Genomic DNA, 26,877 nt, shown 5'->3' on the forward strand with positions numbered 1-26,877 from the left:
GAAGATATTATGCATTATTCCAGATTGAAGATGTCGTGTTGCCGGGGGACTTCAATGCTCGCATAACACAAAGACATGTTCCCTTCTTCGAGAGCAAGGACCACATGTATAGTGAGATAGAACTAGAGGAGATGGGGCTTGGTTGGGACATCACATGAGATAGCCAAGTGCATAGACAATGGTGACCACCTCCTAGCCTTGGGAGGTGCACATGGATTAGCCATTCTTAACGGCTTGGATAGATGGTTTGGATTAGATGCTCCCACATGCTTTCCACATAAGCATGCATCCAAAAGTGTAGTAGACCCTTTTGGAGGATTTATAAAGAGGCTAAGAGTGAGCACGATGGATTATCTCTTAAGAACCTTATCCCTCATCCTTGACATACAGTCTTTTAGAGTGTCCCCTTGTCCACTAGCAATGGTGGCTGACCATGCCTACCTATAGCTTACCATCACCGGTAGACATGACGTGATCTCTCCAAAGAGCAGCCACTTGAGATTCCCTAGATACCACTTTACCAAATTGATAGCGAGTACCTACTCAGATCATCTTTATTGGAGCTTGTAGGAGATGAATCCCCATGTACCCTCCGAGGAGTTTATGGCATAGCTTGCTGAAGCACTTCACACCTCAGTTGCCGTGTATTTTCCCTGCGCAATGCCCCCATTTCACCCTTCCAAGCAAGAATGCCCGACAAAGTAGTTGGTATGATGAGGAGTGTAAGGAGACCTGTCTTCGTCTCTAGCAAGGCAAAGCATGAGGGGTTGCACAAAGCCTAGAACAATGACCAAACAGAGAGCAATCATATGTGTCTCCAAGTCCAGAACAACCCCATTGCCCATTCTTTGGGAGTGCAAACATGGTGCTAGGAGATCTAGGAGATACCTATCTATGTAGAATCTTTTTTCCAAAGCAAAATCTAGATGGGTTGAGTAATTAGTTGTAAATGAGACTTCGGCCAAGGGATCAAGGGAAGTTAATATGAAACCATCAGTATCATGATTTTCTATGCTATTTTTGATCTTATGTGGAAAGGCCAAGCTTGTGATCCAATACACAAACTTATCCATAATGCCCAAGGGGATCCAATCCATTAGCACTTTATGTGAAACCTGCACCCCTAAAGGATAGCCCAAATGCTTGAAAATAGAGCCTTTAAGCACCACCTCACCTTGCTATAGCCCAAGGCTTGGAGATCACTCTCAGTGCAACTGATCAGGGCCGATTTAGATGCATTAATGTGGAGTCCCGAGGCAAGGGCACTTAAATCCCATGTGGGCATTGCTCTTCGTACCCATATGGGTCTGTACATCGAAAATCGGCCCACCACCCATGCTTTTTAGGGTGCAGACATGGCTCCAAGAAATCCAAGAGATACCTACATGCAAAGAGTCCTTTTTCCACAACATAAGACAGATATGTTTGGTAAGAGCATTCAAAGAAGTGGTGTTTGAAGGAAAAAGTGGTAAAAAGTAGGTAAGTGTGGGTAGCACGATGGCCTGGGCTACTTTGAGGCATACATGAAAGGGCCACGCTTGTGTTTTCCAATAGATAAGTTTTGCCTCCATCTTTTAGGAGATCCATTCCAACAAGTATTTTGACTGAATATCAACACCCATTTAGTTTCACTTTTTGAAACCACTCATTATATGGACTTCTAGTCAACGTGACTACCCGAGTGAAAAAATCTTAGTCATTTGGGATTTTTGGTCAATTTGACTACTCGACGAGAATTTCTCTTGAGCATCTCATCGATAACAATCCAAGTATGATTATAGGGCATTGTGGCCATTGGTCACCCTTGAATAGAAAGATAAACATGTAATTGTACTTTGAAACACTCAAATAATACAACTTGCCTTTTAGAGTATATGAGCATCAAATTAGTTTGAATCATTGAGCCAATATGTCTTGGTGACAGTTGATATACAAAAGGTTGGTTACATATATGTGGAGAAAGGATAATCTGTCTTCTGCACGTGCTGCTAATGAAATGGTTTCTGCTGCTCTCTAGAAGTTTGCCACTAGGAAGGTATTGGCCGATCGCTCAAAGGATCCACTTGCTAGACTTGTTTTTGATATAAGAGGTATGGTCATTACCCCTTGGGATCGTTGTTATCCATGATCCGCTTCTAAGACGGGGGATACTCCTTCTACCCCTATATCTGAGCACCAAGGTCTGAATTCATTTGTAGTACTAGCTGATTTCCATGATGAGGAAGCCCTTGACATTTTAGTAGAAAAAGTGAAATTGAGGCAAAATCAGCCAGGTGAAACCAGCCTTCCTTCTTGGATAGGGTGGTTTAACCTGATTAAGCACTTAATTACAGCAATTAGCAAATGAACATAAACTGAAATGCTCACTTTACCTTCATAAACTTGGACAGTGGACACCCTGTTGGCCCCAAAATTGGTGCTCCTTTTGGGATTTCTTTAATTTCAATTGCTGATGGATAAATTACAAGCCGAGATTTCACAATCTCCTTGGCTGATTCAAAAGCCCCTTGCTGTTCCAATAATCAGCAAAGCATTCGGGCAAATTGCCCCTTGATTTTCACCCAGGACTTGCTCTAATGGAACCCCGACTTGCTCTAATGGAATCCCAACTGGTCAAATGCTGCCCCAAATTCACAATAGATGGGTTGGCATCTGAAATCCTCACAATTCCACGAATTTTCGGTGCTGATTTCAGTGTACATTGCCTTTGACTGATGGCACGGGTCCCAAGGTGGCTGCTAAACCCTAATTACTGCTGTAATTTAGGGTTTACAGTAGTAAACTCTCTGCTGTCCACCAAATTTGGCTGTACTCTGCTACCCATGGCTGAAAATTGCTGAGAATACTTGAGCATAGACTGGAGGAGATGAGAGAATGGTATAGAAAGAGAGAAAATCAGCTGAAATGTATCTTTTGATTCGTAGCTCTGATGACAAATCTGATGGCACCATTAGCTTCAAAAGGGGGGTAAAACACTAGCTCGACTGGTGAGCCATCCTCTCCTACCGCCGCCTCTCTTGAGGCGGAAGAGAAAACCTGCTGCCCCCTGTCCTGTTGCGGCGCGCGATCAGTCGTCGTCGCCTCTCAGAGCCAAATCTGATCACCTCCTCTCCCTCCACCAAGCTCCGAATGGCTGCCATTCAGCTTCCACCACCCTCCAACAGCCTTCTCCCTAGTTGCATGGGAAAGTTTTGCCAAGTGGCAGCCTTCCTAATGCATTTTCAATCATTAAATTAATTTTTCAGAATTAATTAATTCTGAAAATTAATTTCATCCCTTTTGACCCTGCCCAAAATTAAACATCCCCATCTGGAATGAAATTGGCTAGGCCATTTGCAACTTGGAGTGGTTCCCAACCTCTGTTGACCCTTAGACTAGCATTAATTAATTAATTAATGCTAGTCCCTAGTGTCACCACTGACACTTAATGGCCAAACAATTGTCCTAGGGTCCAACCTGGCACCAACTGACCACCAAAACCCAGTTGGCATAACTTAACACAACTTTTGCCTTTAACACCCACTGCATCCTTGGGGTCCTTGGCCTGCTCCCATGAAATAAATGCCATGTGCATCACGTGCTAAACAACCTTGCACATTTGATTAGTTACTTAATCAACTGTTACTAGCAAGATTAAAGCATCTCAAAATTTCATGTCCCCGTGACACCAGGAATCTAGTTTTATTTCTTTTGCTGAATATGCACATCATCACTTGGAATGTGCGTGGAATTTGCTCTTGTAGCAAGCAGCATGACATGTGGCATATTTTGCACGAGAATCGATGGCATGTACTATGTGCTCTTGAGGATAAGAGTCATGGTTAAGTAGGGAAAATTGTGGATTGTCATAGATTTCGCTTGTTTTATGCTAGGGGTTCTCTCTCCGGTGTACTCCACTATAACGGCCAATAATTCCTTGAGCGATGAGACTTGCTTTAGCATATCAAACTTCACAACTCATGTCGTTTCCCTATTTGTAACCCTCTATGAGTTCTAGTGTTAGCTTTATGCACGGTTGCATGATTAAGTCCACAAGAATACTTCTTTATCTTCCTTGTTACTTCCCCTTTCATCAGATAGAACCCCATCTTCTAAACCAATGTTCCTAAAAAGAATAGATATTGAACTCATTGCTAGCACTTCGGTTATATGGACAAGGAGTGTCGTTCCAAGGCAATTGCTTTTAGACCTTGAGCACGCCCATGGATGGCCAAGCTAATACCCTTAGGATGCCCAGAGGTCTTGCTTTTGCACCTTCTCCCATCCTACCTACTCCTAGTGCCGAATGACCCAATGGTGAACCTTGGGCAATCTAGTTTGTGGATAGGCCCCTCAATCAGTGCCTTCCATGACCCTTGAAGGCATGTACCATGGCTGACTAGTTTGCTAGACCTCATATGGACTTGGGCCACCAAGGCCATCTACTCACCCTTACAAGAACTTGTGATGCATCCATGGTCTGTGCAGCTTCACCCACTAGACATGAGTTCCCTTGGTGGAGACTTGCCAAAGAATGTGCTCGATTGTGATCTTGCCCTTAGATCGGTATCCAGATTCCTCTAGGTTCTTGAGGCTAAGTAAAAGTAGCACATCCTTAGGCTAGTCTAGCTAAGTCATTTCATAGCTACTTAGACTACTCAAGTTGGGCCAAATAGGCTAATTGTCCTTAGGCTAAATACCTCTTAGGACTTACTCCTTCTCTTCCATTACATACTCACTTAGGTTTTCTTTGCATCTTTAGCTTAGCACCAAAGCATCTCAATATGAAGCACTATTATGCAAGTTCTGGTCTCTTCTTTGGTACTCACATGCTTGGCTTACATTTCAGTTAAGGACTAACATTGCAGGAATCCATGAATCTTGACTAGGCTGGAGGCACATTGTTTGACCTTTCCTTGGGGGCTCCACATTCTTTGCTAGTTGAGCCTTGTTTGTTCAGCTGGCTGGAGACTTCCCTTGCTGAAGCTGAGCTTCAGACACCTATTTGTGCTACTGTGGTAACTGATTCTCCAACATGACTCTATCAACTGAGGTTCTTCTCCTTCTTATGCATTAGGTTCTCGACACCTTAACCGACTTCAGCTCCGCATTCATATCATGGTTTGAGAGGGGGAACCACATGGCACATTCAGATTTTGGCTTGTTTGCATTGTCTTCAACATCTCCATCCCTTTTCATATGTAGCCATGCATTCCATGAATTCCATCCATCCAGTCTTCCATTATAAAAGAACACTTGGGCAAGTGAACAATTTCCCTATGAGGGCATTGTCCAAGTGAAACCTTGCTGGAGAGCATGCCTCTTGTTGCATTCCCTTTGCCTAGCATTGTGTTTTGTGACTTGGGCACTTGGATGGATGAAAACCTGCAGTTTTGGGTACCTTTCCAAGTGATCTCCATGCATCTATGTAGCCAGTCTCCCTTTACCTTGTTGAGCAGAGAATCGTGGGCTTCCTTGCTCAATCCAGGATCTTGAGCAGCTATCCCTTTCTGACATCCATGATGGTGGTCTGTTTTGTCTCCAGTTGTATGCATTATGATCTGTCTATTTGATAAAGGCACAGCAGGTTTCTCTGCATGTTGGAAACATGTTTTGAAGTTTTCAATTATTTTGTGTTCTTGTTCTTTAATGCAGTTCTTCACTTGTGTTGAAACTGTCGTGTGTTTACAGAGAATTCTCTAGAGAAAGTTGGCGGTGATAACTTGAGAGCTACAACTTTGAGTAAGTCACTGGCAAATAGCATATCTGTTGCTCCAACAAATGGGGCTGTGACGAATCAGAACAGCAAAGAACGAACTCTTCGATTTTCAGGACCGCAGCAGCTTAAACCTTTTCAAGTCTCTCCACAAACTCTTGCATGGGATGACAATCTTAAAGTCTTACCCTCAGATGAGAATTTCAGTTGGTCCAAAGAAAATTACAGCAATATACAGAGAACAATAGATGTTTGGAGCTTTGTTTTAACTCTAAGAGCTCGAGTCTATCTTGATGATGCAAAGTGGACATTTGTGGGTGGATTTTCCGAGGAAAAGCAGGCAAAGTCTCTAAGATTTATGCATTACTTTTTTATCATGTGGCATTTTATTCAGGAAGTAGACATCATTTAAAGCATTGATTAACCTATTTCCAAGATGAGTCAAGTCTTAACTCGGTTCTTTCTTTCGGACAGAAAGTTAGAAGGCGCAAGACAGCTAGCTGGGTGAGAGAAAGGATCCTACAGCTAGGCCCCACCTTCATTAAGTTAGGTCAACTATCATCAACAAGATCAGATCTTTTCCCAGCTGAATTTGTGGAGGAGCTTGCAAAGCTACAGGCATGTTTGCATCTCATTGTGGAGATTTCTGCATGTCACTATATGTTGTTGTATGCTGGTTTTCAGCTATTTTGAGGAACATGTCATTAATGCATTTCACTATCTTTATTTGTAGGATCGTGTCCCAGCTTTCTCCTCCGAAAAAGCTGTGGCATTAATTGAGAGAGAGTTAGGAGAATCAGTAGATTCACTTTTTCTGGTCTTTGAGAAGCAACCAATAGCAGCTGCTAGCCTGGGACAAGTATGTTTGTTTACTTAATTTTTCAAAGTTTTACTAGAAGCAGTAACTGTTAAAGATTGTATGGCTTATGTCACATTTTGATATTCAGGTGCTGGATAACTTGTTTGCTTTTTGTAGCTTAGCTTCTTTTCCTAGACATTAAACATTGAGTTTAGTAATGAGGATTTTTCTAGCTCTGTAATTCCAGTATAGTAAAGTGGGAGTGATACATTGAGCTTAAGGTGAAACCTTATATAGTCTATTATCTTGACTTCTGCATGCGAAGCTTAGTGCCCTTTTGCATTATCCAAAATACTTAGTGAAAATGTGTAGCTCTCAGGAGAAAGATGTATAGCTGCCATGGAGTCTTGGCCTCTCAGTGCCATGGGAATTTTGGTCTCTATAATGCCAGATTTCATTTTTGCGTGTTCATTTGCTATGGTTTGCTTGGTCCATATGATGGAATACATATGAGTTGGATTGGGATCCAGGAGAGTGGCTCTAGCCAGCCTCAGCTGTTGCCCAGAAACCACTTTGTTTCTTTGCTTACATGGCCTGGATTGTTAGATACTTGCTGATGCAGGCTGACATGGACAGAGCCCCCTCATGTAGCAGACAATGGGCAGAGCAGAGCAACTTCATTGGGAAAAATAAGTCTTTGATACACAGTATTGCATGGATCTTCAACACTCAATAGGGTGTGAAATCTGTGTTAAGGTATTTGGGCTATTTGTCCTACTTCGGGCAAGAGTAGCCCTAGTATTTAGATACATGCGTAGCATGTTATTGTGTGTGCTGTCTTTTGTGTAGCATGGGCTACTTGTCCTATTGTTGGGCAAGGGTAGTCCTTGTGTGTTGCTTGCAGGGGACTAGTGATTGGTGCATAAATCTTGGGTTAGTTGTCCTACTGTATTCTGTTGTCAAAAACTAATTCTTGCTATTTCTATTAGCTTCTGTACTTTTGCTCAATAGTTTCCAAGCATATGGTACAAAGACAAAAGATCAAGTCAAAGGAAGAATCAAGGTGCTGTGGTGCTCGCTAAGAAAAGGATCATGCTACCAGTAAAACCAAAACTTGCCAAGTGACAAAATGTGCACATGTGAAAATGTGAAGGGCGAAAATTTTGTAGTTGCTTGGCCTTAGATTAAAAAATTTGGCTGGGTTTGCAAAATACTTTTTGTATCTAACATTTTGATCCCAAAAGGGCTAAGTGCAGCATATGCATTCTTGCAATCCTGGAAGTATTAAGTGAGATCTTTATTAGTCTGTTATTGTTTCAAGGTTTTCCCAAGTTTGTTTAACAAAGCTGAGGCACCCTGGTTAGCAATGATGAGCATTGTTATCATCTTGTTTGAGGATGTTCACTTACCCTATTATGCCTTGCCTTGTTATTCTGAAGAATGTCCTTCCATCTTTTGCTTCTTTTATGCATCAGAAAGGTTGAGAATATTTGTCTTACTAGGGCTAGGTTCCTCTTACCAATGGACCCCTCACGTTTTCAGTAGGCTCTAGTGGGCAGTTGGGCAGCTCACTATTTCACTCGGTGGCTGCATTTATGACCAACCTACTGGTTATTAGGTGCCCAGAAACTAGCTGACCTTATCCCCTTGGGTCTTTCCCACCACTGCGTATTTATAGGTTCCCACTCCTATTTATCATCATGGCATCACGTGGCACCCTTGGAGAGAGGGAGATTGGAGGCATTGTGGCAGGCCATCAAAGTGCTAGTTACCTTGTTGGCTGTGTCCTCATTCTCCTGCTTTCTGTTTATGGATTCCATTGCCTGCTTGCGAGTTCTCCCCAACGTTTTTTCTTGTCCAGTGTTCATTGTGTTGTGTTTCGTGCCTCGAGTTTATTGCTTCCAGTTCCATTCTGCATTCTCACACGATATCAGATGTCTAGCTTGCTAGATCTTGTGCTCTTGTTAGCTGCATTTTGGGTTATTGGCAGGTGATTACCAGCTGCAATTTGAATTTGTTGGAGCGCGCGGGTAGCGGAAGCGTGAAGATTTGCAGCAGAGGAAGTGAACAGGTGAGTGAGAGTGAGAGTAAGAGCGACGAACAGATTTGGGTGTACCAACAATGTGTTGGTACACAAAGAATAAAATGTATTTATACTTAGGGCCCGTAAGGGTGCATTCACATGTACAATATAACAATACACGTGTAAAATACACGGAGGTGAATAAAGGCCCTTTACATCCCCCCAACCTCCCACTTGAAGGTCCGGAGTGAACCTTTAACCAACTCCCACTAGTCGTATGCAATGCTCATGCTGAGCCTTGCCTAGACTTTTAGTGAGAACATCTGCAGGGTTGTCCTGTGTTTTGATCTTGGTCAATGTGATTAGACCATCCTCCAGAATCTGTCTGATAAAGTGATATCGCACATCAATATGCTTTGTGCGTGAATGATACATGGCATTTTTAGCCCGATACACAGCACTCTGGCTATCACATCCCAACACTGGAGTACTCATAGACATGCCGAGATCCTCTGCAAGTTTGCTCAACCATATAGCTTCCTTAGAAGCTTCAGTAGCTGATATGTATTCAGCTTCAGTAGTACTCAGTGTGACAATGTTCTGCAACCTGGAGCACCAAGAGACGGTCCCTCCAGCAATTGTAAAGACATACCCGCTAGTGGACCTGCGAGTGTCTAAGTCACCTGCCATGTCTGCATCACAATAACCTTGCAAATTAAGTGCACCCTGCCCATAGCAAATACACTTTCTTTGTGTACCCTTCAGATATCTAAGAATACTCTTGACAGCCTCCCAATGTGGTTTGCCAGGATTTGACATAAACCTGCTGACAACTCCCACTGCATGAGCAATATCTGGACGAGTAGCCACCATGGCATACATAAGAGAGCCACAAGCTGATTCATAAGGGACTCCCTTCATAGCATTGGCTTCCATGTCATCTTTTGGGCTGTTGGCTTTACTAAGCTTAAGGTATGGAGGTAAGGGTACTCCGAGAGGCTTAGCTTCAGCCATGTTAAATCTGTCCAGTACCTTTTCAATGTACTTTTCTTGAGATAAGAACAGCAATTTCTGCGTTCTATCCCTACGAATCCTCATGCCCAATATATGCTCTGCATTCCCCAAATCTTTCATGGAAAAAGCTGATTTCAGCTGATCTTTGAGAGCATCCAAGCTAGTCTTTCTCTTCCCAGCTAGCAACATATCATCCACATACAAAACAAGTATGATAGGGTTGCCATCTGTATCCTTTTTCATATACAAACAATGGTTTGCATGGCTGCGCGTAAACCCATGAGAGAGCATAAAAGTGTCAAACTTTTTGTACCACTGCCGTGGTGCTTGTTTCAGCCCATATAAGCTGCGTTTTAGTTTACACACCAACTGCTCTTTTCCAGGAACTACAAAACCCTCGGGCTGTTTCATGTAGATCTCCTCATCAATGTCACCATGCAGAAAAGCTGTTTTCACATCCAATTGGTACAGCTCTAAATCCAATACAGCAGTGAGAGCAAAAAGCACACGTAGTGTGGTCATCTTCACAATAGGTGAGAAGACCTCCTGGAAGTCAATCCCTTCCTTCTGTGCATAACCTTTGGCAACCAATCTTGCCTTGTACTTGGGTTTCCCATCAACTGTCTTTACTTTGTAAACCCATTTGTTTGGAAGAGGCTTTCTTCCTTTGGGCAACAACACAAGATCCCAAGTATCATTAGCATACAAAGATTTAATCTCTTCCTGCATAGCTAGCTTCCACTTATTGCTGAATTTGCATGACTTAGTCTCTTTATATGTCAGAGGCTCACCCTCATTAGTAAGCATCACATAATGCAAAGATGGGTCATACCTATGTGGCTGCCTTCTTGGGCGTGTAGACCTGTGTACCCAATGATCTACATTCTCAGGAATCGGATCTACATCTGGAGGCATGTTATTTTCAGCATTTATTGGTTGCTGTAAGCCATTTTTAGCATGTTGTTCATGCTGTACAGCACCTTCATTTTCATTTCCAGCACCTGCATTTTCATAATCAGCAAGTCTATCTTGCTGTCCATAACCTCCCTGTGCTTCTATTTGCTGTCCATCATCATCTGGCTCAAAGATAACCGGCTGATCATCAGTTTCAGCCTGTGTTACAGCACCATGAGGCTCATCATTTGAAGTAATAGGTGGCTGCAAATTCTGAAATTTGACCTTTTTCATGTCTTCATCAGAGGCTAAAGTACCTTTCAGCAACTTTGCCTCATTAAACACAACATTACGGCTGCGAACAATTTTCTTGGACTGAGGTAGCCACACTCTATAGCCAAATTTACCCTCATCACCGTAGCCCATGAAAATGCCTTTGGTGGATTTCGGATCAAGTTTATTCCTCAGCTCATTTCTAACATGCACAAAAGCATCACAGCCAAATATTCGTAAATGGTCATATGAGGCCGGTTTGCCAGACCAAACCTCCTCAGGAATGCCATTATTTAGGGACCTATTTGGAGAGCGGTTGCAAATGTGAACCGCGGTTTTAATTGCCTCTCCCCAAAATTCATGAGGGAGATTAGCAGTGGACAGCATGCACCGCACTCTCTTACATAGAGTCCTATTGTATCTTTCAGCCACACCATTTGAAGAAGGGCTGTAAGGGGCTGTAAGCTCCCTCTTGATCCCATGCAAGTCACAAAAGGACTTAAATTCATTAGACGTGAACTCATCCCCATTATATGCCTAATCTCTTATGCCATAACTCCAAATGACAGCCAATTTCAGCAACTGCAAGATTTTTGCCATTCAAGGCTTTACAGTGCAGACAATACAAAGTGCCCTTCTTGGTTCCTTTAGCAATCAGCATGGAACCCCTTTTTAATTTCCATAAACCACCACCAAACAGTGTGGTGTAACCATGCAAGTCAAGCTGTCCAACAGATAGTAAACTCTTCTTGATGCCAGGCACATATCTGACATCTTTCAACACAAGTTCTTGCCCATTATCCAAAGACAAGTGTATGGTGCCAATCCCATCAATGCTGCAAGCATGATTATTTCCAAGGTAAACCTTGCCATAACAGCCTGCATCAAAAGTAGCAAAACACTCCAAGCATGGAGTCACATGGAAAGAGGCACCAGAGTCTACAATCCAAGTTTGAGTGACACAATCATCAACTGACAAAAGTCCATTAATCACATCAGCCTTGGTGATCTGCATATCCTGCATGTGACATACAAGGGCATCATAATCCACTGCACATAATACATCAGCCTCTGCATCCGAGAGCTCCTCTATGACAACACTAGAGGCCACATTGGCCTTTTCCTTGCCTTTACCTGCCTCAGATGCATCTGTCTTTTCCTCTTTCTTCTTTTTGTCTCCTGCATTCTTCTTTCTCTCTTGTTTCTTCTTGTAATACTTGCAATCAGGCTTCTTGTGGCCCTTCCGACCACACTGATAGCATGTAACATCACTCTTTTCTTTTCCTTTGCTCTTGCTCCTGCTTCTCTGTCCAGCATTTGCATTTTTCTTTTCAGCCCTGCCTCTAACATTATAAGCTGAGTTGCTGCCTTCTCCACTAGACTTACGTCTAATTTCTTCATTCAAGATCGAACCTCTCACACCATCATATGTGAGATTGGGGTTATTGCTGAGAGAAACAACCAAAGTCTCCCAAGAGTCGGGTAATGTCATGATAAAAAAGATCACCCTCAACTTATCATCAAAATCCAAACTTGCATCCTTGAGCTGATTTAAAATGCCAGTAAATGCACTCAAGTGCTCAGCTGCAGGCTTGGACTCATCCAGGCGCATATTCACCAACTTACGCATTAAATGCACCTGATTGACAGGTGTGGTGATCTCATAGGTAGTCTTCAACTTCTCCCATATTGCATGACCAGTGTCTAAACCCTTGATGTCTGTCAAAATGTCATCAGTGACACCCATCTTTATATAAGCCACAGCCCTTTTATTGACTTTGGCCCAATCCGCCTCAAACATTTGTGCGGGTTTATCCATTTGCAAAGCATCCTCACAATCCTTTAAGAACAGTATGCCCTGCATACGATCTTTCCAAAGATCAAAGCCCTGACCATCAAATCGCTTGATTTCCATCAAACTTTTAATGTCAGAACTGGAAGAAGTTGCAGCCATTCTTCACAAGTACAAGTGTAAAAGCACTGAACTACAAGAGCACAAGCTAAATCAGCAAATACACTGCTGTTCTTGCATAACCAGCAATAATCCTCTGCTGTTTTGACATAAACCAGCCACTGCACAGGCAAATAATGCAGAAATTTATCAAATTCTGCACAAAATCCCAAATTTCCATGTCCAAATGTGGGCAAATGTCACCCAAACTGACTCAGCTGAGCAAAATTGCAACAATACATGAAAAGCCCCAATTTTCCTTGGTCCAATGCCAAGAAATTTTACTCGAATGAGCAAAATTCCAACAAATTTTGAAAAATCCCCAAATTAATTGAGGTCAATGCGCACAATGTCTGCAATTTCTGACACAGATGTCACTGTCAAGCATAAACAACATCAAATCTGGGAAAAACCCCAAATTTCCAAGTGCAAATTTGACCAAATCTGAGAACTGTGCTTGCGCGTGCGAACTCCCGTCAGTGGCAAAGAGGTTGCTTGCAGTAAACCTTAGAAAAATTTTTAAAAATTTCTGGAAGAAAGAAAACGTGTCGAACTGCAACCGTTGGCTGTCACGCTGCCCGTCAGATGCCACGCAGCCTGTCGCCTGCCCGTCAGATGCCACGCAGTCTGCGTGAGCTGTCGCCTGCAGTCGTTGACCTGCGCCTGATGCCACGTAGCCTGTCGCTGCAGTTTCGTGACCTGTGCAGCCTGCGCCTGATGCTCGTGACCTGTTCGTGACCTGCGTTGACCTGTGCAGCCTGCGCCTGGCTGCTCGTGATAAAAAAACGACCTGTCCCTGCCTGCCAAGTAAAAAACGACCTGTCGCGTGTCTATCAGGCTGTCGCTTGCACAAAACGTGACCTGCAACACTGTCGCCTGACTGTCCAGCATATACACGTGCCTGGAAACAGTGACGACCTGACCTGTATGAGTGACGACTTACTGATTTCTTGCGAGCGAAGAGCTGGTGTTGTCTCACACGGACTTCGAGGAGCGCGAGCACCTTAACCTCAGCTCTGATACCAGTTGTTGGAGCGCGCGGGTAGCGGAAGCATGAAGATTTGCAGCAGAGGAAGTGAACAGGTGAGTGAGAGTGAGAGTAAGAGTGACGAATAGATTTGGTTGTACCAACAATGTGTTGGTACACAAAGAATAAAATGTATTTATACTTGGGGCCTGTAAGGGTGCATTCACATGTACAACATAACAATACATGTGTAAAATACACGGAGGTGAATAAAGGACCTTTACATCCCAACATAATTTTGGGAGCTGCTGAACCTTGTGATGGGCGAATGCTGACGGGCGTGTGACGAATGCTGATGGGTGTGACAGCTGCTGTGTGACGCTGATGTGACGTGATGTGTGCCTGGCGTGACAGACGTGTCTATCGTGAGTGACGGGACTGTCAGGTCCATCCTCCAAGAGACACCTCTTTGGTGTGAGGCAGACTTGTCGTGAGCAGGAATGTACCTGGCGTGAGGCAGACCTGTCGTTAGCACTATAGTGATGCAGAGATGTGCTGAATGCATTGACGCAGGCTTACTGTATGCAGTAATGTATTGACATAGACCCAGTTGCCAATGTACTGAGATTGCAGACCTAATCAGATTGATATGACACGAATGTACTCAGAATGACATGAATGAAGACCTGGGTGAATGTATTGATGCACTAGCTTGTGGACTAGGCAATGATGCATTGACTTTGTTTTTGATCATGTCCTGGAGGATGCAGCAGTAATGCACTGACTGGGGCTGCAATTTGTATTTCTGTAGTGACTGTAAACAGTGTGAAGGCATTTGGGCTCGCAAAAGATTACTGGGCTTGCAAAAATTTAGTGAGGGGTTAGGGAAACCCTAGTAATTTGCAGGAATCACAGAAATTGCTCTGATTTGACAATACAAAGTACAAGCTGAGTGGCTTTGCACACAGTGTGTGAGAGATGGATAATGTAGGCAAATGCAAGCATCAAACCATGGAAAATGAATATCTGGGAGACGAATCTGATCAAGAACTAACACAACCGTCCATGGAAGCAATGTTCAACACCCCTTCTAAGAACACACGGTACAAGACGTATGGCCGTAGGGTCCGTGATTGGACCGTCTCCCCAGCATCTGACAGGTATGGAAAGACCTCACGCACCATGAATGAAAAGAAATACGAAGAAATTCATCTCATGATTTGCTCTGAACTACGAATTATGAGACAAGAATTGGAGAAAGAAATACGAGAGCAGGTCAAAGCCGAACTGCTAGTAAATCAGAGGGCAGAAACGTAAGACATGCAGATAAAGATTAAGAATGACTTATAGGCACAAATGTTGTCCGAAATGCACATGGTGAAAACTGAAATGCTGAAAGTGGTAGATGCCTACAAATCTGAAATCTTAGAATTGGGGGAAGAATTGAATACATTTAAGAAAAAAGAAACGAACGTGCAAGAAGAATTACAAAAAGAGAAAGAGGCTTTGAAGGCATGTGAAAGGGAGGTTCCACTCATGGGCAGTAGTGGCAAAGACAACGCAGACGCAAATAGAAGAAGCTAGGCCATGGATTGAGGTAGTAAAAAAAAATAAGGGAACATCAGTGAACAAGACTGAAGTAATGAATGCTACCTTGGAAGAAGAGGCTAGGAGACGGGCTAGGGTTTTACATGTACGGGTAGTAGGATGGGAGGAGAAGAGCAGTCCACAGGAAGATGCTAAGACACTTGCTGACAAAATTGGGGCTTCAGACGTACCTATCGTCAGTGCTTGGAGAGTGGGGAAAGAAGACTCTTAAGTCCAAGGCTCTAATTCTTCGCTTTGGGGACATAGAGAAAAAAAAGGCCTTCCTCTCCAAGAGGAGAGCCCTGAAGGGTGAGAAGATTTATTTGGATGAGGACCTTACCCTAGCACAAATAGCGTATTGCAGAGAACACATGCCCAAGGTTTTGGAGGCTCGCAGAGAGGGAAAGTGGGCTGTTTATAGGGATGGATGAGTCATCATCACTGACAAAAGAACTTGATGATGGTACGAGGCCTATGAGACACTTCGGATGGCAATATGGAATTGTAATGGAGCCCTACGCTTGGATGCTGGCTACTTTGAAGATAGCTTCCGAAACATAGATATAGCAATGTACACAGAAACACACCAATGTAAAGGTAGCCGACTACCAGACGTGCGGGGATACAGGTGGGAAAGTGCATTTCATCCCAGCAGCTAGAAAACCAAGAAGCACTAGGGGTTCTGGACATGTGGCCATACTATATCGGAAAGACCTCAGAGGGGTAGTGCAAGTAATGAAAAGAGATGATGATGCACGATATTTATGGATTAGGATACATGCATGAAAACCACGAGATATATTTATCACAATATGCTACGTTTCTCCTGCAAATTCTACCTATGCCACACGAGATGGATCTCCCTTTGATGTACTTTATGAGGATATCATGAGATATGCTAGCATTAGGGACATATTCTTAGTAGGAAATTTCAATGCACATACTGGAGATAGACTGAGTGACTTTTATATGCATGATAATGCCATGTTCAAAGAGATCAACATAGATGAAATAGGCCTACGCAGGAGAGCCCAGGATAAAGAAGTGATTACCTATGGGACACACCTATTGACTTTGGGAAGTGTACATAGACTAGCCATCTTTAATGGTCTGCCACAATGGTCAGGATCTGACAATTTGACATGCTGGAATCACAAAGGAGGGGCAAGTACTGTGGACTACTTGATAAGCTCACCAGCATTGATACTAGACATCCAAAAAACTTTAAGATATCTAAGAGACCAATTGGCATAGTAGCAGATCATACTATTTTGACATTCATGCTCCCTTGTGTACATATGAAACATGAAACACCATGCCTCCTTAAACATCCCAAATACTACTTTATAGAAGACGCCTCACATATCTACAGTGGTTCTCTGCAGACCAATGTATTTACATACATTGGACTTGAGTAGATTGTTGGAAGAATGTACAAGGGATTTAACAGAGGCCATACATGGATCAGCCAGGTATGCATTCCCACACACCTTGCCCCGATGTAGACCCAGATGATCTATTGCTCCCCAAAATAGCCGGTATGATGATGAGTGTAGAGTCACCCGAGGTCGCTTACAGAGAGAAGTGGAGCTAGGCACTTAGACACATCGCCAAGCAAAGAAGGCTTTCTTCAAACGCCTTGTGTGGAAGAAGAAACGAGACTACTTAGCGAAAGCAGAAGCAGAGATATATCAGCTATTTTTGGGGCGGGATAGCAAGAGCGCATGGAAGATGTTTCATGAGAGATAGCTCCCCATATAGATTACATCACCAGATGCTTGGCTTGATTATGGGAGACAGCTATATGACCTGCTAGACAGCCACCTATGTAGCCCCCACAAGCTTGTATGCCAATATAGTGGTCTTTCTTCACATGGAAAATGGTTAGGGATGCAATTTATAGATTACAAAGTGGGAGGGCACAATATGAGGATGGACTAGTAGCAGAATATGAGGATGGACTAGCACCCATATTAGCACATATGTTCAATAGAGCAGTATGTGAAGGTTTCCCTATGAGTTGGTCAAACAATAGTATAATTTCGCTATTTAAAAGTGGTGATCCCCTGATTCCTAGCAACTACAGGACTATCATGATTGGTCATACTTTGGCCAAGATATACGGATCTATATTGGAGCATGAACTCAGTGAGTGGGCTGAAATGCAAGGCAAGAGAGCACAAGGACAGGCAGGTTTCAGACAGGGATATACCATGCTGGACCATATTCTCACACTTAGAGCCATTATTGAGGAGGGTCGAGCCCGAGACAAGAGGATCTATTGTTGCTTTGTAGACTTTCCCAAAGCTTTTCATACACTGCCTCGTATATGCATCATGTAGAGATTGCAGGACATTGGAGTACCAGAGGGTATACGATGGGGTGTCTATGCATTATATGAGGCAGTGAAAGGTCATGTACGAGCACCTGGGGGGCTATCAGAGAGGATTGAGAGTACCATAGGAGTGAAACAAGGATGTCCACTTTCACTCACATTGTTTGGTCTATACATAGATGAAGTGTCTGATTATATAGACCGAGGAGGAGGAGCTTGCCTGGCAGGGATCCTGATACCGATATTACTGTATGTAGATGATATTGTTCTCATTTCAGATTCACCGGAGGGATTGCAGTGCCATCTAGATGTTTTGCACATCTTCTGTAGAGATAAAGACCTAACAGTGAACCTTGGGAAGACCAAAACCGTGGTTTTCAATACTTTAGGAGCATGGTGACTAGATCTATGTACCAGTTCACATTTGGGGGAGACATACTGGAGCATGTGAGGGAATATATCTATTTGGGAGTCACTTTCTCTGGCCCACGTTTTTTGTTGAGAGGGGCATCAGAGGCACGTTTGGATATGTAGCACTAGGGGCACTCGAGAGTCAATGTGCTCACATATAGTTCCAGGAGCCCTGCACCAAACTCTGGTTGTTTGACACCCTAGTCACACCTACATTACTATATGGAGCAGAGGTATGGGGTTGGAGCTTGTACCACATGCGTCTTAGCCCACTCACTGATCAGATTGGAGTAGAGAGGGATTATTATGATGGTTGGAATAGCATGGAAAGGCCATTGATCATGATGATAGCACGCATGATTAGGAGTAGGTCCTCCACTCCACATCCCATTGTCAGAGCAGAGCTAGGGGCAACACCTATAGTTACGGAGGCACTCTTTTGGGCAGTGACCTTTTGGCACAGACTATGGGAACTTCCACGCCATAGATACTCTAGATTGGCACTAACCTTATCTAGACAACTAGCAGCAGGAGAGGCGAGAAGAATTGTTGGTTTTTATAGTGACTATTTGGATGAGTCTACATGGTTTGGATATTGACCGTCTTCCACCTTTGGATTATAGCCTTGACTACCCTACACTTTCTCTTAGCCGATCAGAGTTGAACCAGGTAATCAGAGCTGATATCTTGAGGATTGAGACAGCAAGGACATGGATCCATCCACCACTTCCTCTAGCATCGAGGATGGAGTTCTACAAGAGACATTTCTTGTGTCTCTCTGATGATGGTTTCACTATTCGGCCAACATATATGGACACCCATCTGTCCCATAGTGTACGGGTTGCTATCTCATAGATTCGCACCTCCTCACATAGGCTTCAGATGGAGATAGGTAGATGGACAAATACCCTAGCAAAGGATAGGACTTGCCAGCTTTGTGGTCGAGAGCCTGAGAGGGAGGAGCACTACATATGCAAATGCACAATATACTATGACATACGAGGACTGTACCATTGCCTCTTCCGTGATGGATTTGGACCCCTTCGTTGCGTCATGGAGTATGAGGACTACAGGAACCTAGGTCTTTTCTTCCTGGAGCTCGAGAGGTGCCGAACTACACTACTACAAGACAGGAGGCCAGCTCACCCAAAGGGACACACACAGAGAGCAGTGACAGACTTCTACAAAGTCGACCCTAGTGACACTACTAGCCTAGCAGAGATAGAGCCACCCCGCCAAACACCTTATAGGCCACACTTGGAGTCACATTGGATAGAGCCATTTCCCTTTGTTGAGCACGACGACCCCATCTAGCAGGACCACGTCCGAGGAGGCCACACCACAGTCGGATTAGAGTTGTTATCACGAGACACCGAAGACTCACCACTAGGCATATCAGTGAAGCAGCTAGGGACCGCATCATAGCTGAGATCATGTGCAGATCTTGAGATCAGCTGCCCATATCAGATCTGGTTCTCCTTGCCTTTCCTTTTTCTTTTCTATCGATGGAACAACACTACACATGGTTCAACCCTGGTACAGTCCCATCATATAGTTATTTTCAGTATTGTTTCATAGGCCACCCACTTATTTATAATGTTATCTTTACCTTACTGATGAGATGGCATTAGACATGGATGTACTCTGGATTTTGTCTCATAGGCCACATTGGCCTTATGTAGATGTTAATATATCTTTGTTTCTTTCTAGCATCAACTACTACTAAACGGCCTTTTCTACAGCTGGGCAGCTTGTTCTCCTGCTTTGCAGCTTGCTTTGGTGGCTGATAACAGCTGTATTAACTTGTCTTCCTATCTAAACAGCTGTCAATTTTTGTGTTTTGGCTCCCATGCTAACATTTGACTACCTATGTTGACATCTTGGCTGTATATGCTGACATCTTGATGATTTGAATGTCTTTTTTGACTTTTTATGCTAACCTTTGACTGTCCTTGATGACGCTTGCTGCTCTTTTGTGTTTAATGACCTGCATTTTACAATAGCTCACACTCTGACGTTTGTGTTTTGTGCTTGAAAGAGGATATTCTGTGTTTGATCCAGGGCTGCCACTCACTTTATTCACTGTTTATTTTTCGTCTTCATGTTATTTTGTGTTTTTGTTTGTGTGTTGTTGAAATGTAACTTTTTGAAGTATTGAACTTTTCTTGTTTTGTCCAGGCTCCTTGACCACTTAAATGCCCTAGGTATCTCTCTCTACCTTTCTCATTTCTATCTTCAGTTTCTCTCTAATGGCACCCCTATGTACTAACAAGGAGGACAAGCTCCAAGGTAAACATCAATTTGCTCTTAGGTTATAGGAAAGACTGCCTTTTTGAGCTGCAAGCGGTTACATGACAATGATTATGACTGGAGGGAGACGAGAAGAAGAAGAAGAAGAAGAAGAAGAAGAAGAAGAAGAAGAAGAAGGGGAAGTGCTACTTCTACCCGCAAGAAGGGGCATGGGAAGCTAACAGCTTTGTGGAAGAAGGAGCAAAGGCTAAGGGTGACTAGGATTGTTCATCCTCGTTTGACTCTGAATTTGAGTCTAATTTCGATTAGGCGGCCAAGGCAAAGCTGTGACCATGGAATTCATCTTTAGGCCTAGCGATGCTGCCACTCTTCCCAAGTTCTGAAGCTACAGAGGGATTATGAGAGGGTGGTTGTAGTGGGGCATCTCGGCCTCACTCATATCTTTGGTGTAGTTGCTCCTTGAGTGTGGCTTTCTACATGCATCAGTTTATCTGGTGGTTTTGAAACCTTGAAGCTATGATGGGTGATACAACATTGAGCTGGCTTTGGCTCCTAGTTGGTTCTTACATGGGGGACTTTGGTAGGATGGTCGAAGGCAGAGAATCCATGTTCATGATGTGCTTCTGCCCAGACTGTTCATTACTGGCAAAGAGAATTTGGCTATTTCTCCCTATGATTGACATTGACATCAATGTCTTCTTCAAGGTACCTTAGAATTGGAACAATCACCGAAGTCATGGGTATCCATGGTCCTATCTGTTTTCATTGTTCTATATGCTATGTTATTGAGGGTGTTCTAGTGTTTATTGTGGTATGGGACATGGTGGACATTTAGAAAGCTGACTGAGGAGAGAGGAGAGAGAGGTTGATGGTGGTTGGAGATGGTGACTTTGATAGCAAGAGGAGGTCTGATCTGCAGGCAATGAATGGGGCAGGTAAGGGGAAGGCTAAATATAGACCAAGTGACCAGCAACCAGCCAACCAACAGATGAAAATGTCTGACAGCTGAAAATGCTCCCAAGCTGGCTGACTAATAATGAAAAGTGCTGACTGGATGAGTTGCATATGAAAATGTCTGCTGCCCACAAAGAGAGGCCAAAAATTGTGTGCCGAACAAGGGGAAGTGCCGCCTAGTTTGCAAAGATGCTGGTCCAGCCTAGGAAGCCACAAACAGCAGTAGAGACATGTCACCTGCTGTAGATGAGAGGTACAAAGGCTGCTGACAGGCTGTGACTGCCATGGACAAGATAGAGAAACCCTACATCCAATGTGTGTATGAAGAAGACTAGTGTCAAAAGAGAATGATTGCTTGATGAACATGGTGTTAGAGTTCTAGAAGTCCTTGCCAAACTCCGTCTTAGGCTTACAAATGGGAGACCAACACACTCAGTCACCTCTGCCCTGGTCCTAGAGACATGGAGGTTCAGTCACCTCTGCCTTGGTCCTAGAAACATATGAATGTATGTGAATACAACCAATGGGGCCTCAAACCTCTGTCTCTAAGACTGGGGCAGAGGTGACTGTGTGTGTGTTACTTGAACGGATCCTGAATGGGCAGTAGGCATCTCTGATGATGTTGATGAAGAGGTAGCAGAAAAGTGTCAGCCTAGACTGTTGAAAATGCAAGTCTAGCAGGTTGGATGATGACATCAGCTGATTGTGGCAGCTAGGTGGCCTGCCTGGCTGGTAAATGTACTCATCAGCAGCTTCAGAGGAGCTTTGGCAGCGAAATGCAGGCTGTAGAAGGATGGGACTGCTGAGATGATGATGTCAGTTGCTGGGCAGCATGTAGGAGCTGAAAATGCAACCTGTTCAATAGGTAACAGGTGCTAGAAACTCAAGGAAGGTTGGCAGCTGGGTGTGATCAGCAAACACAACCTGCAAGACGGAGTGGACATGTTGCTTGGTTGATGGAGGGTTGGGTACAGACCTCGAACTAAGACAGCTGCCAAATAGGTGTGGACAGCAATGGAGAAGCGGGTGCCAGCTGGTAGTGTAATTAGGGATGACCAGTTAACCAAAGTTTGTGGGTTTGCTTATAGGACATAGAAACTTTGTAGCATTTTGAGTTTTTGAGCTGTTTAAATGAGCTAATTAAGGTTCTAATGTGTAATGCACCTCTTTTAGCTCAACACCCCCTCTTAGATCCAAAATTGAATCTGGAGGGTTTATCTTTTTTTGTTTTGGTGGCGGGGGGGAGTAAAAATGTGGCTACTTATATTACTCAAAAGAATTTTACAATGAAGCACATGTGCTCGATAGTCTAGCTGGAGCTGACTCAAAGTCTCAAGACAATCGTATATAAAAGACTCTCAAGTCTAAACCCAATTTGTATCATATATAATAGTCAATCTCCTCTTGACAAAGTGGGGGCCTCTATACAAGGGACTTACACAGGCCCTGTGAAACCTTCATCAAGTTCTAAAGAAAAGAGGATTTGGGTGGTGTGATTTGTGTAGTAGTGAAGATCCACATCAGGGATGGTCTCTACTCCCCACCTTGCCAAGGTCTACACTCATGAAAGCCCTCTTGGAAAAGGACTTTCCACGTCCATCCACCTAGTATGAGTCCTCAGACAACTAGCTTGCCCAACAAGGCTAGTCTTTGATACTTTGGATCGATGATCTCTAGCCCCCTCTCAAAGTGATGCCAGATGATAGTAGCCGAAGCCACCTTGGCATGATAATCCCTAGATCCCCTTGAATTGGCCCAAAGGAAGTTACATATCAAGCGATGTAGTTGACCCACACATGTCAAGGAGAAACATCAAGAGGAGGCAATGTACCGAACTGTTGCCAAGAGAACCTAGTTGACCATTAGGGCTTTGCGTGCTAGGGAGAGGAAGATCGTACTCCAATAGGTCAACTTCTATCTAATGGAGTCAAGTACGTGGATGAATTGCTAGGCTAAAGTAATGTTAAGTCCCACTTGAAACCCAAGGTATTTGACTGTTTGTCCCTTGCTCACCATCTAAAACCCAAGTGGATACTCCACTTCGTGTTGAAATTGGGGTCCGTAAGAAAACCAACAGACTTTTGACAGTTGATTTTCACTCCTACAATGGTCCAGAACACCTCCAGTGCTAGTCTCACTCTCTCTAGCATCACCTCATCATCCTTGACATAGAGAGCCATGCTATCTGTATACTCCAAGTCCACCAACTCCATCTCCGGTTTCATGAGGCTACCATCATTATCAAATGATGGCTCCCTAGGTGTCGGCTGTGTAGGCAAGGGGGGACTTATCATCATGAGGCACGAGATGTGAGCTACTAGAGCCTTGCTTTACATATGTTTGCAAGCCGCTCGAACCACCTCTTCTTGATGTTGGACGGTGCCGAATGACCATGCCCATGGTACCATCTACTTGAGCTCCTCGCCCACGAGTATACTGACTGCGAGTATTACGAGTATCTGCTACTACAAGCTCTCTATAGAGCTTTGCAAAAATAATCTCTTGCTCCTCGTCCACCTCTTGATGTACACTCAAAAGAGTGTCGCCCATTAGCTTGAATGTATCAACATTCACCTACACAATGCACATAAGATTGTGAATGCTAAAGTCTAAATTGTAAAGTATAAACTTCAAAGTTGAAAACAACAAAATTTAAATTTTATGGCGAAGTGTTTACCGGCTTTGGACTATCCATGCTCATCATAGCCCTCATCATGCGTAAGTTAGTGTGGCAATAGACTAGCCGCTCTAACTATTGTGTGCTAAGCCGATCACGAATCTTCGTGTGAATGAGAGAATAGGCACTCTAGTTTCTCTCACATGCACACGGAGAGCAATCCTGAGCAAGGACTCTCATGGCTAAGGGCTGAAGGGTCTCGAATGTGTATCCAAAGTTTTCCCACCAAAATAAAGGCTTCACAAGTAACTCTCTCCTCCAACAAGTGGGAGAAGCAAAAGCCACATGCCCTCTCTGATCCAAATAGCATCCTAGCTTCAACACAACATTGTGGTCATCCATAGGGACCACATGAGTCATGCCAGTCTGCCGTTTCCGTTTCGGTCTGAAACAGCCGGTCCATTTCGGCAACCCCGAAATGCCTTTTCGGGATACTATGCCTCCATGAGCAAGTCCAAACAATGACTTCCATATGGAGTCCATGCAATCGTGGGAAACTTGGCCTCAAGCAAACGGCCCATGCGCCGACAATTCGATGCATTTTCGGTAACAACTTGCACCACATTCAAGGGGCCCACCTACAACCACAAATTACAAGTAAGTAATAATACTTCAAGGTTAGAGAGAGAAAGAGAGAGTTGAGCCTTTTAAGTTTGAACTTTCAAGATTCAGTAATGAAGAGAAATGGGGGTTGGGGGGAAAGAAAGAATCGAGATAGATATTAGAGAGAATAGGGAGATAGATAGTTATGCATAAATTATAATTAAAGAAAGTGAAACAAATTTAAAAGGCAATGTATATCTCAATGATAGCTTGCCGAATGTGGCAATAGATGAATGTGCCCGTCGTTTTCCTCCCCCTTTTGCTGGTACCTACGGCTTGCAAAAAGTAAGTGCCGAGTGGACATGAGATGAGTATGTTGATGATTCCCTATTTTTTATGATCATTCCATCCATCGGTAAGAATGGAGCAACCATATTTTATCCATGTTGCTCGAATAGGATCAAGGGCTCTATCAATCCTCCACTTCTCTTCATCAATCTTTTTCGTTCTCCTGTTGTTGTATGTGACACTGATCTATCCTCGACATGGGTCCACATTGGCAATGTATTTTACCATCTTTCATTGCTCTTGGTTAAGGACATTGAATGCAATATTACATTCAATCATTGTGTGTGTAATTTCAATGTCCACAAGTGGTTACCTTTCTCTAAGAAAGGCAATCGATCCATGTACATGATTGGGAGCTTGAGAGAGAGAGGATTGTCTCTCTGGTGCCGCATGAGCCTCCACTCTTTGTCTTTTGCCCGGAGTTGGATGCAGATGTGGAACCCCCACCACCAATGGTAGAGGCCTCTCTCGCATTGGTTGAAAATACGCCCACATTCGATGCTACCTCATTAGTAGGCATAGGAGTTGGGGTGGATACGCCACTTCCTCCTTCTCTTGTGGATCCCCCTCTCATGACTTACTTTATACTTGAGGTTTTTATGTGAATACAAATACAGTGGTCAGTTACGAGGAAATATTCAAACACCAATACGGTAAATCTGAATTCTAACTAAGTGGTCACTGTGTGCACCTATGATGAGCTCATTTATGTTTTTGCTCAAATTGCTGATAGAGCTGGAACAGTATTTACTTCTTTCTGCTCTTTTTGATGGTAATTGTTACTGATGAGGATTGTGTCTGCTCTTTTTAACTGTGTTCCTCTAGAATGGGGTAAATGTGTATCCAGTGGCCTTTATTCTAATGCTCACAAACCAGCTGGATATTTTATTTTTCCAAAAATATCTGCAGGTCCATAGGGCAGTTCTACCTAATGGTGAAAAGGTGGTTGTCAAGATACAAAGGCCTGGTTTGAAAGAGCTTTTTGACATTGATTTAAGTAAGGAAACCAATTTTTATCTTCAGATTTTGAACGTTAGGATGTACACAGGTTCCGACTGCATGCTTTTTTGTAGGCAATCTGAAAAGAATTGCAGAGTATTTCCAGAACAGTGAGACACTAGGGGGACCAACAAGAGATTGGCTTGGTATATATGAAGAATGTGCAACGTAAGTGTCATGCAAATATTTGGATTTTGGATTTGCCAAAGCTCTTGAGTCTGTAGCCCTATGAGCACACAGTCAATTTCGAGCTGTTCATGTTGTGCCTGCAGCATTCTATACCAGGAAATAGACTATATAAATGAAGGTCGCAATGCAGACAGATTTAGAAGAGACTTTCGAAACTCTAAGTGGGTTCGAGTTCCGGTGAGTTGGGAGCTTGACCCAACTTTTCATCTGCCTGCCTTTTCCTGTAAACACCTGGAGCAGCAGCATGGCCAACTCATATGAATTTTATTTTTGGCAGCAAATCTTCTGGGACTTTACCTCTCGCAAAGTCCTAACGTTAGAGTATGTTCCAGGTATTGTCTTGCATTTTGATTGTTTCATGTCACCGTAATTTCATTTGGATGTTGAAATCTGTGGTACAGCATCCATGCATGCAGCAGGTTGCTTGCTTGTGCAGATAGTATAATCCATGATTGATTATCACTGGATATAGTATTGGTTGTTTGTCACACGCTGTTGTAATACACCTAATTGCTTGTTCAGGGATAAAGATAAATGATCTGGCATCATTGGACATGGGGAATTTTGATCGGTCTCTAATTGCACGTAGAGCAGTTGAAGCCTATCTGATTCAGGTCTTATTTTGTACAATATTCATCAATCATGTTTGGCATTTTCTGCATTTTGCCCATTTTTTGTCTCTTCCAAGTTTTTTATCCAGCAAGTCAGAGCAGTCAAGTTTGCAACATTAGGAATGCTCATTGATTGTGTTGTCATGCAGATTTTGAAAACTGGGTTCTTCCATGCAGATCCACATCCTGGTAACCTGGCGGTTGATGTTGATGGATCACTTATATATTATGATTTTGGTATGATGGGAGAAATCAAGGCTTTTACAAGAGAGAAGTTGCTTGATATGTTCTATGCAGTGTACGAAAAAGATGCTAAAAAGGTATGCTGGCATGTTCTGTTGAGGAGTATCCCTGTGT

The 26,877-nt window shown here is 43.4% G+C and overlaps 1 protein-coding gene across 2 annotated transcripts in view; it reads left to right on the forward strand.

The window, feature by feature from the left end:
• LOC148026468 (Protein kinase superfamily protein) overlaps positions 1 to 26,877 on the forward strand; it is a 155,987-nt gene that overhangs the window by 22,275 nt on the left and 106,835 nt on the right. For both annotated transcript variants that reach the window (XM_087690905.1, XM_087690906.1), the window contains exons 2-10: positions 5,671 to 6,035; positions 6,170 to 6,313; positions 6,429 to 6,554; positions 25,631 to 25,718; positions 25,795 to 25,888; positions 25,993 to 26,086; positions 26,187 to 26,241; positions 26,432 to 26,523; positions 26,670 to 26,840. In XM_087690905.1, coding sequence (XP_087547031.1) covers positions 5,671 to 6,035; positions 6,170 to 6,313; positions 6,429 to 6,554; positions 25,631 to 25,718; positions 25,795 to 25,888; positions 25,993 to 26,086; positions 26,187 to 26,241; positions 26,432 to 26,523; positions 26,670 to 26,840 — 1,229 coding nt within the window. The remainder of the gene's footprint in view (positions 1 to 5,670; positions 6,036 to 6,169; positions 6,314 to 6,428; positions 6,555 to 25,630; positions 25,719 to 25,794; positions 25,889 to 25,992; positions 26,087 to 26,186; positions 26,242 to 26,431; positions 26,524 to 26,669; positions 26,841 to 26,877) is intronic.

This window comes from Lygodium microphyllum, chromosome 13 (genome assembly GCF_053477565.2).
Source record: "Lygodium microphyllum isolate KBCC chromosome 13, Lygodium_microphyllum_v1.1.10, whole genome shotgun sequence".
Taxonomy (NCBI): domain Eukaryota; kingdom Viridiplantae; phylum Streptophyta; class Polypodiopsida; order Schizaeales; family Lygodiaceae; genus Lygodium; species Lygodium microphyllum.